This window comes from Zeugodacus cucurbitae, chromosome 5 (genome assembly GCF_028554725.1).
Source record: "Zeugodacus cucurbitae isolate PBARC_wt_2022May chromosome 5, idZeuCucr1.2, whole genome shotgun sequence".
NCBI lineage: Eukaryota > Metazoa > Arthropoda > Insecta > Diptera > Tephritidae > Zeugodacus > Zeugodacus cucurbitae.
Window position 1 is genome coordinate 66,487,246 of NC_071670.1, and position 12,442 is coordinate 66,499,687.

General features: G+C 39.6%; 2 protein-coding genes across 4 annotated transcripts; one reads left to right on the plus strand and one right to left on the minus strand.

The window, feature by feature from the left end:
- Positions 1–6,434: 6,434 nt before the first annotated feature.
- Positions 6,435–8,969, plus strand: LOC105211745 (uncharacterized). Of its 2 annotated transcripts, none has more exons than XM_011183350.3 (4): positions 6,435–6,607; positions 8,101–8,411; positions 8,501–8,611; positions 8,786–8,969. In XM_011183350.3, exons 1-4 carry the CDS (start codon positions 6,527–6,529, stop codon positions 8,943–8,945), a joined length of 663 nt encoding a protein of 220 aa, XP_011181652.2. In that variant the 5' UTR covers positions 6,435–6,526; the 3' UTR covers positions 8,946–8,969. The 2 variants fall into 2 exon arrangements, with proteins under 2 accessions (XP_011181652.2, XP_011181651.2); XM_011183349.3 differs by having other exon boundaries at positions 6,440–6,670.
- Positions 8,970–9,780: 811 nt separating this feature from the next.
- On the minus strand, positions 9,781–12,323 carry LOC105211747 (uncharacterized). 2 transcript variants are annotated; one of them, XM_011183351.3, is made up of 6 exons: positions 11,963–12,323; positions 11,284–11,896; positions 10,660–11,077; positions 10,423–10,601; positions 10,212–10,366; positions 9,781–10,121 (listed from the first exon to the last, which is right to left on the minus strand). In XM_011183351.3, the coding sequence occupies exons 1-6, from the start codon at positions 12,147–12,149 to the stop codon at positions 9,907–9,909; spliced, it is 1,767 nt and encodes a 588-aa protein (XP_011181653.2). In that variant the 5' UTR covers positions 12,150–12,323; the 3' UTR covers positions 9,781–9,906. The 2 variants fall into 2 exon arrangements, with proteins under 2 accessions (XP_011181653.2, XP_011181654.2); XM_011183352.3 differs by having other exon boundaries at positions 9,983–10,121; positions 10,182–10,366.
- Positions 12,324–12,442: the final 119 nt, after the last annotated feature.

Genomic DNA, 12,442 nt, shown 5'->3' on the forward strand with positions numbered 1-12,442 from the left:
AACGGTTGCCAAGTAACGACCCAGCTGTTAGGGTGGTCAAAGTGCTAAAAAGATAGCCTTGTTTATAGCACTGTGTAAACTTACCCTTTTTTCCCATTCTAATACATTTCTAAAAAAATGTATTTAATATTTTAATTTAAATTAGTATTTTTATCTACCCGTCCTACCAACTATTTTCCACACCACTTGCCTGCTTAAGTGCCCATTTGACATTTGCAGCAGTGAAATCAAATGTCACTGCAAGGTAAGGAGATTAATTTTCAACTGCGGACAGCAGCGAAAAGTCACCTATAAATCAAGCCAACTATAATTTATCAGCTATAAGTGGATTTACATACAAACAGACTTGCTTACTTGCAGGTTCATGTGTTAAGGTTATGCTAACATATTTCTCTGAAGTGTGGCAAAGTGGAGAGCGTTGTAAGTGGCAAGCTGGAGTTTGTTGTTGTGTATAATTTGTTGCACAGTGTAAATATTTTATAATTAATAATTTTATTGCAAAGAGTTTCTAACCTTTTGTGTCTTCTGGGAATAGCAGGTACAACGCGATGCAGGCGGTAGGTCGCTTTTCAACCGATTCTAGTCGTACCAGGTTTTGACACTCTCTTGTTGGTCCTGACGACGGCTGCGGGAGATCGATGACCAAGAACTGCCACCTCTTGATCCAGGCTTTTACGCGACCCGTGTCCACTGTATGATTTCGGCTGTATTCGAACAGAACCTTCCCAAAACCGGGCCGCCCTAGGAAATTACCACGACATGGAGATCTGCTGTAGCAGTCTATTCCTTACAAAAATCATTAACCAAGAGAGCCGAAAGATAAGAAAAAAAATTGAGAAAAGCCTACAACAACAACTTTTACCAAATCGGGTACCCCTAGATCCAGCTTAGGGAGAAGACCACGTTTCCTCGATAATCGTATGAAAAATGATGACCGTCCCATCAACGAGTTGTGGCAGGGTAAGCGAGTACATAACTCCGGCATCCCAGACAGCAGGTATAAGCCCACGAGGGAATCCGCAAGAGATTAATATGTTAATGACCTCCGACGACAGGTTAAGCTGCCCGGAGTCTGAGTAACAGATACAGATCACGGTACGTGGAGCAAGAAACCTTTCTCAACTAGCTGTGGACTGCCCAGTTGGCCCTTATAACCGTCCAGAAAGAGACGGAGAAAGGAAAAAACGTTGCTCTTGATATTAATTTCAATTTCTACAAGAGTTCATGACCTAAACTCAAATATTGATACCAATCGATTTACAATAAGATTAGGTCTTCTGCAATATTTTTAATGAGAATCTTACTAATTCACACCACCGTGCGCTAAATAGCAAATAAAACCCTTTATCAACTATTCAACGGGGGCAAGCTTCGCAGTCAAGGACTGTAATGCAACCACTTGCATTTTCCAGCAAACTACAACAGGCCACTATTTAGCACATAAACAGAAGATCGGCAAGATGCCGACCGTTCGCACGAGCGTAAGTGTCGAGCCGTGCTAAAACCACAACGTAAGGGGTGTGTACGTGTGTGCGGCCAGCCGCAAGCGGAGGAGCCAAAGTGCAGGGATTAAGAATGCAAACTTTAAGTGGATATGAGTGTGTGTGGATGTGAGCGTGTGACAAATGGCTAGCTGCGACTCCTTCATTATGTGCCGCTGCCGCAACTGCAACGGAGCTGAAATGGCGCTCCAGCTCGAACAGCAGAGAGGCAAGCATAAAAACGAGTGCCGCTGTTGCACTGAAGCCGGCTGCTGACTGCTGATGTGCACTTTGCATTCATGCTTTATGCAAAATTGCGCAAATTATGCAAAAGCGCGTGGCACAGTATCGCCAACTGACGCCGATCTCTCACGCGTCGCACTGTATCGCATGGAAAAAGTGGCGCTAAAGATGACTTTTACTCCTCCTCCCGCCTGGCTGGCGTAAAGTGCCATCAAGCTGGTTCGGTGGCATCAACTTTCAAATTCCATTCAATGCCGCAAGCTGCATGCGGCACATGCCACAGCAAGGCAAGCCACGTAAGGGAAGAACGGCCGATTGCTGTTGGTATTGGAGTCAAGTGCGAACGAGCAGGGCTGTGTCGGCGTAGCCATCACTGTCATTATCGTCGTTAACGCCAATGCGATAATGAGGACATTTAAGCGTTGCACAATCGCCGGCGGCAAACAAAGACAACAAACATGGTAAGAACAATGGAAGTGAAAGCTGGAACAACAGCTACAATAACGGTGTTTGGTCAATTCTTTGGTTGCAAAATGAAATGCTGACATTCAGTCACGATATTCTGACATTATACGACGGGACAGTGAGATTAAGGTGTAGGTTGAAGACGGAAGAAATTTGAAATTATGTTAATGAATTTTCTAATGCCGGTTCATTAACTGGCTTAACCTTTAGTATAGAGATTGTGAGATTTAGTGGTCCATTCCTTTATTAATTGGAGAGATAAGTAACAGAAATGCTATTTGGTGCAGCGGTCTCTATAGTACTATACGAGTACAATGTTCTTATAGTGTGCTAAATGTGTTCCCAATCCTCGGATTGAACATTGATTAGATCAGTGTTATCCTGCAGTGTCGAGAAATTTTAGATCGATCTATGTGATCTCAGAGTAGACTTACCGACAGTTGTAAGATAAATAAAAATCATTGGTGGAATAAAAAGAGAAGATCGAGCGTTCGATCACCCTACCAAAAGCCTTCGTAATTAACCTTTCAGTCCGAGATTGTCAGATTAAGGAAAGTCCCTTAGTGGAACTCAGTTCTTTTAAACTGTCTTAGACCTTTCTAGGCTAGGGAAACATCTCAAGTCTTGGAACAATTGCAACACGGGTCGTACCACAAAACTACTATGGAGTAATGTTGACAGTGGACAGACCTAAATACTTCTTATTTTGACTAAAATAGAACTCAGCCACATCACATCACGAGACACTTACCTCTAAGAGGCCACCTGCAGAGACTTGATATAGTTGAATCGGTAGAGTGCAGGTCACACACAGAGGATGGCGAGACGGTAGTGCATTATCTTTGCTAACGCCCAACCTCCTCTAGTCGGTTAAAAAGGGATACTTTTCACGACCCCCAGTACTCTAACCTAAGAAAAATTGGGCAGCTGAAGTTTCGTCAAATCGACCGACATGTTTAGGTGACACTTATCAGGGTACCTATTAGGAGCACTCTCCCTTTCCAAACAACCAACCACTTTCCTAAAAAAAGGATATCTAATAATACCCAGAGAGCCACCAATCGAAATGGCGTTCTATTAGATTTAAGAAATGGAATCCATCATCTCGCCGCTGAGAGCAGATTTGTTAGTTTTTGTGCAGAAGTCTATTATATAATGAGCTAAGAACTACGTTTAGTCTACAGAGAGCGGTTACATGGATAAAATAAAGAATGTGGACTTAAGCTCCGTCCGGTTCGAGACAAAGCAGATAACTCATATGTGAAATATAGGAAATCGGAATTTTACTTCACGAAAGAGCCATAAGTTACAATTAGACAAGTGTTATTTCTATAAATTAACCTCGATAACCATTCCCATGTTCGTCTGGAAAATTTAGAAAGGATCACGAAGCATCTAGATGGTTCTTCACCATTTTTTTAAATATAACCACATGAAGGTTAGCTGTAAATAGTGCCGTATATATATTGTTTTCAACGTTTTTTCATTATTCGCTTTAAATTTCTGCCACAAACGTCGGTTGAACACTCTTTCATTTTACGCACCAACTTTCTTGATGTATGACTTGCTCTCCATGCAAACACATAAACAACGGTTTCTGCTATATATGCATGTATGTATGTTCGTCATATCCTTGTAATAATTTTTTTATGACATGCTAAGAAAATGTGTAAACTTAGCATATTTTATTAGCTGCACTCTGTTCGCATAATCCCAAAGCGTTTGTGTTGCACCGACTAAGCCCGAGCAAAATGAAACGGAAGTGATGTGAACATTGCGGCAGCTAAGCGAGTCAAGCGCCATGGTGAGTCAGTATATTATCTGCTTAACAGTTACCACACACACACACAGACACTACCGCACTCGCCTCCAATGGCAAACAGGCACACATCCTCACCCACACACACACGAAAGCTGGGGCGCTGGCAAACAGGCTTGTGAAGCAAGTAAACGCAATTGAATCAAGATTTCGTCCTTTGTTGAGGAGCAGCAAGTTTAGTTGTGCCAGTATGGCGCATGTGGCACATAATGCACATGTTGCATGCCACATGCATCAGATTTAAGGCAGTCAACAAGCGAGCAGGCTACGACAAAGTGCCTTTAAATATTTACACATATGGATGTACATACCTATATGTGATTGTTCCAGGAAGAGTAGACCCTATAGGAAATATAAGACTAGAAATTATAGGTACTCCATCTTAAATATATTTTTATTGAACTACACGTGAACATATTTCTTTTTACAGATTTTAGATCTTGACACATTCATTTTTTCTTAAATCGTTCCATTTAACTAAATAGAGATTCCTTATAGCTAGATTGACAGTTGACGGAATGGCATCCAGTCTAAATCAATGTTTTTTAATGCTAAAACTCTAAAGTCCTTAAAATTCAAATTAGATCTGTCATTTTTAGATTTCCTGCGCTAACCCATTATAAAGAGAGCTATGAAGTCGAATCCTATATTTTTGAAAGCGAACTACCTTTTCATCATGAAAGGCAGGCTCATTTCCTTACAGAAGTCCAGAAGTAGTTAGTACAGTAAATCTGGACTAAGTAACTCCTGTCCAACTTAATATATATTAAGCTTCCTTGCCGTTCGTCAAGATTGGGCTTGATCGCTGAAGAAATCTATTATGTAATCCTCATCCAACCACTCAAAAATCTTGAACAAAATTACAGTTACTGATCGTGTAATCCGAAATTATTCCTACAGAGCAATCTTAAACATGTACCCGAGCACATATCCAACTACGTAATATACTATGTGCGAGAAGTAAGAAGTCATCACCTAACGTAGCTGTTCTACATTAAACCTATATCCGTTCATATGTTTGTCATAATGCAACAAGCGGTAGGAATTGTCGTAAGATTTGCATAACAGATACGCCAACGCCGCCGAAGACTGTGGAATTTATCATTTTTAAAAAGCTTAAAGGCAATAGATTGTTTAATGGAGAGTAATAATTGGTAGAAGAAGGTTGGTGTTCAATAGAGAGGGAATAAATGCGAATATTGAATAAAGTCAACCGGAGGCACAGATATATTATATTGAAATAAGTCTATTTAGACTTTTTACAAGAGTGTTGCCACCTGTTAAAGATAGGGCCACGACAAGCTTTAGTTCGAGATCTCCATTAATACTAGTATTATTGTAAAGTAAATTGGGTATGAATGGTTTGAAATGCCTATATACGAAGCAGTCCTAGTTGTAACCCGATTTCGTCCAAATTGTAAAATTGAAAGTCGATGAAAATGTGAAGTACCAAATTTAATATTGAAACTTCTCTAAAAGTGGTCAGGGTCTCAATCATTATCTACGTTTTGAACTGATCCACATTATCTAGAATCAAAGTGTTACAAATATCCAGCATTCAAGCATTTCCGGACAACTATTCACCGCAAGATCTCTAGAGCGGTGCGTGTGATGGAGGTGTACCGAAGAAGATTGAACCATGAACTATATGAGTTCTACAGCGCATGGATATAGCTAAGAGCATAAAAGACAAACAAATGCTCTGTTTGGGCCTTGCTCCAGTGAAAAGCTCCATCGATGAGAGTGGACAAAGGAAGCAAGGGCGCATTCAATGTAATAACCAATTGAATAGGGACCTGTCTGCGATTGAGATGTACAATTGGCGTGACTTCGCAAAGAATAGAGGCAACTAGCGAAGTTTTGTGTTCTCGGTGGAGAAGAATAAGAAGTATTTTCGTTGTTATTATTATTATTTTGGTTAAACTACAATCCGAACTGTTGGATTCACACTCTCCTTGAAAGGGCCTCTTCATTGAACAAGTTCGTGATTTTATTGAATGCGAATAAAGTCTTTTGGTGTGACCCATTTAAATTTTTCTCATAAAACAGTGTTTAAATTTGGATCAGATACCGTTAATTTGAGTCATTTCGTGTCTGCGAAACACTTGATCTGTAAGTGCTCAAATATTTGTTCTCAAATATGTAAAAATCAGATTAAGGTACAGAGAACCCTTTTAAGATTTCGTTATAAACAGATTTACACTTAATCGCATGAATTAATCATTACGTCTGAGCTCATTAAATACATAAGTACATGAATACATAGCAAGTAACACCTTTCACTTAGCTGCTCATGAGATTTTTACTACCCATGTTGATATGTAGATATGTATTATTTACAAAGAAATCTCCAAGTCAGAACCATTTCTTCACAACTAAGTGCGAGCTGTCACTTTCATAAGCACAATTCAACATTTGAACTGACAGTTCTGGATCAGTTAATGGCGCGACTTCAACGAAGCATAACGTGTATATAAATTCGAGGAAATTGTGTTTCGTTTCGTCTCTCAACAAAAAGATGGCTTTGAGAATGGTATTCTTTGCAGTTTGGTCGCTACTGCTGTGTTTTGATTACGTGGTTACAACGAATATTTATACTGTAAGAAAACTTAGACAGGCTAGGACACTGTTATATCCCCCCACTGCGCCAACTCGTCTACAAGTAAGGAACTGAGAAACTGTAAAACACACACACAAAGTGAAACATGTTTTTTTAATAAAAAAATAAATGAAAATAAAATTTAAAAAATAATTTAATAAATTTAACTAACTGTATATTCAACTAAACAAACTAATATGAAGAAATATAAAAAAATAATTAAAAAAATCAAGTGAGAATTGTGGAAAATATCAAAAACCCAGTGAGCTTTCTTTACTAAACACCATAAATAACATTTCACAGCCGCACTAAGCAAAGAATTACAAAAACACCAAAAACTAACTAACTGTAAAAATATTTTTTTTTGATTTTGAAGTGAAGTTAGTAGTTTAAACGAACGATAAAATTTAGATTTAATTAAAGAGAAGAAATGAATATAAACGCCGCTCTTCCACACTCTTTTCATATTCAAGACATATGTATGTATGTAGTCTAAAAAGTGTTAAATTAAGTGATTTTTTCTTTATAAGAGTAAGGAACCTCGTACACACTAGCCATGGAAGGAAGAAGCTTTTACAACGGTAAATAATTTATAGCTGAGTTCGCTGAGCTCCAAAGGCCTCTTAAATCTAACCCCCCGTAGATTTATGATCGATTTTTTATTCGTTGCACGTGGGTTTCTTCTATCCACATCTTTTTCACTCCCAGTTCTCTACAAGCAGAACTGATGAACCATGGACTACCTTAAATTCTGGAGACCGAGTAATTATTCCAATCACTTTCCTTGTCGGCTAAACTTGAAGTCATAAAGCCTGAAGAATTCACTCATCTTTCTTCGTCGATACCAAAGTTTGAAATCGATAATAGATTTACATTATTTTTTTCTTAAGCACCACAAGAGCCACTTCGTGAAATATTATCGCAATCTTCATTGAGATAGAAGAAGGACGTTTCGTCATTTGTGAACTACGTGGTATTGACCCCAAAGTAATGTCGCAATGATTTTGCTCAAGAGCTCCCAAGATAAGGATCGATTCGGAAGCCAGTTACTGCGTCTTAATTTGAAGTTTTGTATTTGACGCAATCGAACAAGCAGCAAGTTTCATATTCTATACTCAAGAAGAAGAAGAAGTGAGAACGAAGATAGACTTTTCGTAGATGGAATCGAAAGAAGCTAAACATAAACTAAAGATAAAACTATATCGTTACATATATCTCACCTCACTTTCTCTGCCAGCTCTTTTCAATCACTTTAAGACAAACAAACATAACCTTATTTTAAGTTTAAGCTCATGAAGAGCACTCAAATGAATATTATACCTTAATGAGGCTGCTAATACATGGTACATACAAATAACTATGTTTAAGTGTCTAAACTACTTAACAAACTAAAATAGAATGCCTAATTTGTAGTAAAAATAGAATTGCTCTCTCACTCTCTCTCGTATTTACGCGCTTTAAGTATTTAATTCTAACATATACATACGCTCTAGTTCATTGGCGGCATCGGTATACCCGTTGAAGATCTAACCTTTGAGTCGGTCACCTCTGGTTATGTACTAAAGGCGGAATACTTTCTGCCCGAACGGGCGGAACAATGGCATCCCACATACTTGAAGCCACAATTGGTGAATAGACGCAGCTTGGGCGACAATGATTTTGACAATAATACAACCGCGCATGCGCATAGGGCCAATGGCGCTCAGCAAAGTGCCAGTTTCCACACTAATTTGCAGGGTAAACAGCGAACCGCTGCGGCGTATCGTTGGCTCATCTACAAAGCTATGGAAATCTTAATGAATAGGTGCGTATCAAATTGTTGATTTATGTGATTTATTGTACAATTTGTTGTTGTTTATATAATTAATATTGGTCTCTCTTTTGTCGGAGCAGAGCAGGGCTGGCGGGGCGTGAATGTATGCTGCGTAGCATTTGTGAGCATGCGGCGGTGCCTTTGCACTATGATAGCGGTATTTTGGGAGAGATATTGCATATTATTTTGACGTAAGAGAGCTTAGAAGATAGGAATGAACTTTATTTATCATAATTTAGTTAAATTAAATTTATTTTTTATTTAATTTATTTTGCATTTAATTCATTTTTTTTATTTTTTCAATCATTATTTTTTATATTTTTTATAACCCCATTTGTATCCTATTTTATTTTATCTATCCACAGTCCTTCCCGTTCACGTGATGAATTCGTTCACCCGCAAGACAAGGATTATGGACGTGCGGAACGCATTGGTCGTAAAGGCGGTGACTGTGCTGTCACTTATGCCGAGTGTGCCTATGCGCCCATAGAACAAATTACAACAATATTAGAGCTGGATGATTAAAAATAAAAAAAAAAATAACATTAATAAAAACCTTGTTTCTTTATTTCACAAAGGAGGTAGTTTCGAGTGGAGTATTGTCTCGAAGCAAAAACATTAAAATTAGTATCTAAAACCTCAATGAAAGGAGGACAGTCGGCAGTTCAAAAGTAAAGCCTCTGGATAAGAATGGAACATAGCTTCATAGGGGACAACTCTTTTCGTCCGAACTCTCTCGGGTTTTACAGGATTTTAGGATGGTAAATATCTGACAAGTTGGATTAGAATGGATTTAGTACTAAAAACTGTCCGCTAAGGTTCAATACCTCTATTGACAATTATACTTTCTAACGAATAGCTAACGGATCGGGATTATATATCCTTTGATGAGGGTGCTAGTTTATATTTATCTTATCAAAATGTTCAATCTTTAACCCTTCTATAAGCTATCCTCTTTAATACACTGGATAAATCGGGGCATATTATTAAATCTTAGGCATTAAAAAAGATTTCCTACATCGTTAACCAATCAACACGATTCCGTACATTAGTGTTGATTTTTTCGTTTTTCGTAGAGGTTCCAAGCTCAACCACACCAGTACATATTAATGTCGGGGGGTTAGGAATCGGATTTCCGACCAATTCAAAATTTAAAATTGGAGAAAGAGAGAGTTTTTATAGTAGCAGTGAACCCTCGACTAGAAATGCCAAATCCCTGAGCTACGCATATCGTACTTAGAAGAAAAGAGAAGACAAAGGGAAGAAAGGTACGGCTCGATATCGATCAAAGATTTAAGAGCCCATAATATATACTCACAGTTTCTACAACAAATTTAAGTTTTTAATAACTATTTAATCATACATAATATGTAAATACATAGTAATGAACACAATCCCAAGTAATACTTAGAGCTTAAATTACAACCCATCCCTGATTGGATCCAACAATTAATTCTAATTTAACTTGTCATCAAATATTTAACCACTACAATCGCTCAAGATTTGGCTGCGCAAAGGATTCCAATGAAGTCATTACCATAGAATTATTGTTAGTCGCCTCCAAAGGATCGGTTGAGGTGAAATTGTGCTGTGCAGTGCGATTTCGACGACGGTAAACAACAGTGGCGAGTAACAAACCGAGCAGAAGTACAACTATGATTGTAATGCCAACACCGAGACCGATGGATGAGCCAGGAATAACTATTAGAGAACAAGAGTAGAGATGACCGAAAACGGTAAATATTTAAGTTCGAAAAAAACCTCAAAGTTTTCTTTTGTATGACCGCCTACCGGATTCACGCAGTCGCAGGGTAAAAATCGAGGTGCGTTTGTCGGCGAAAGTGACGAATTGGCATTTCCAGTAGCCATAATCATCGCTGATAGTTTCCATTATCTGCGCGCCACAATCACCCCAGAGTAGGCCGCGTCCATAATATTTCACGTGTCTGTAAAGCATGGTAGGATATAATTAAAATTTGGAAGAAAGCAGTGATGGACTTACCCTGCGGTTTTGATGCTGTGCGCCGTGCCCACTAAATGTACACGTCCCAGCGGATCGATGAAAGCGCAATGCGTGAGTGGTTCCTCAAAAGCGCTCTGACACATCAGCTCTGCCATCTTGCCGCGTCTTAACTTCAGCGATTCCGTGAGCACCTCACCGACTTTTGGTTTAACTATAACCTATAAACCGAGACATCAGCAAGTATTTAGCAGAAATTTCATTTGAAGAGAAACTAACCTCAAAAGTCTGCAGCACTTCTTTGGCGTAATCATGTCCGCGCGCACCGCAAATCCAGCTGCCGGCCATCACTGGCATATTACTGAAGTGGCACTGTCCATAGGTGCGCGTGCGCTCAAATCGTATGTGATCCGGAAAGTAGACTGTGTTGTTTGGGTCGCGTAGATAGCAGTCGTCTATAATAAAGGGTACTTCGCATGTAAACAATTCCATGCTTTTGTCCGTATCGTAAGCCTTGACTTGTTTTACGTCGTTCACGGTTATAAGCTCCTCAGCCATAATTTGCTCTTTTGGCTTGCCAATGTAGAAAAGGCAACCCGTTGGTGGAGTTACTTCTGTATTATATATACGCCATAAACCCAACTCTGATTCCTTGAGTGGTTTGGGGATTTCCAGAGCGCAACGCTGTCTCGAATATCTGAAAATGATGTTATATTTATTAGAAGTCCGTGAGATTTTAAAGTCACTTTCGACAGCTGCAAAACAGCGCCATGCTATCTGTATAGGTTCTGTTTGAGGACGTTCGGTTCTATCATACCGAAATCGTTCAACGTTTGAATGAAATAGGACAATTGTTCGAGAATCTAACACCCGATAGCTTCGACCGAAAAAACATGTACTCACAATGTATCATAGGCCGAGTAACGTCCATTATACAATCCCTCCATGAGATACAACTCATCCTTCCCACCCGGAGATTCGGCCTGGCAGCCGCGCAGCTCGCTCTTGAACTGACAGCGCATTACAACGCTCTCTTCACCATCCATTACACTGGCCGTGGTATACAAACTGCTATTCTTAGCCTCCACAACTATGTGTTCATGACTCTGCGTCAAGCTGCCCCAATTCTTGGTGTAACAGTCGAAAGTCCGATTCGGCCTAATATTTGTATAAATATTGCACGAATTCCAAATCTCATTCTTCTTGTGATCGATGATTTTGCATTGCTTGGTCGCCGTATCAGACAAACTGCATGAAATGGCGCCTTCGCCGATGGCCAATTGGACGCTGGTATTGAAGTGTTTCTTATACATAGCGAGTATTGAGAGCTTCAGCTCGCCACGTTCATAATCACCAAAAGCGTTCTCAGCTTCCAGCTTCCAAAGCGACGCCGAAGCGGAGGACACTTTGTTGACACGTATGCCGCAAATGTTGCTGGAGAAAGGTAACACCTCCTCACCAACCGCCGTTATGATGGCCTCAGCGGTATTCAATTCGAGCTTAATTTTCTCCTCATCTAAGAATGGAACACAGTGGAGAGTTGAAGACACTTCTTACAACAGTTACTAGCACATTTATTTACCTCCAAATTGAAACCAACAGTTCTCAATTGCACCAAATGCTTTCGGTAACTCCAGGTAGGCCGTGAAACCCTCGCCAGCCATCACCGATAGCGCATCACTCGGACGCATCATGCACGCACAGTGACGCGCAAATGCGACCGTAACGACTGCCGCCAGCAATAGCAGCTCGCTTTTTTCAAAATGCATTTCGAAACAGCTCAAAACAGAAATAATCAATAACTGCAGCCGCAGTTATATGATTCTTTATTAGTTTCTTCCAATGCAAAACTCTATATGCACTCGGTCACTGGGTGTGTAATTTAAAAATCCCGTCACGACTTGTGATCTCCAATGCTGAGTTCGGAATGACAGTCGACTAGATATTCTCTATTAGCGGCTAAATTTATTATCAACATGCGTCTATGTGCGGATGTGAGTATGTGTGTGTGTGTGAGCACGTACAAATGTCTCGATGAGATCCAAATGAGAAGGCGCTAATC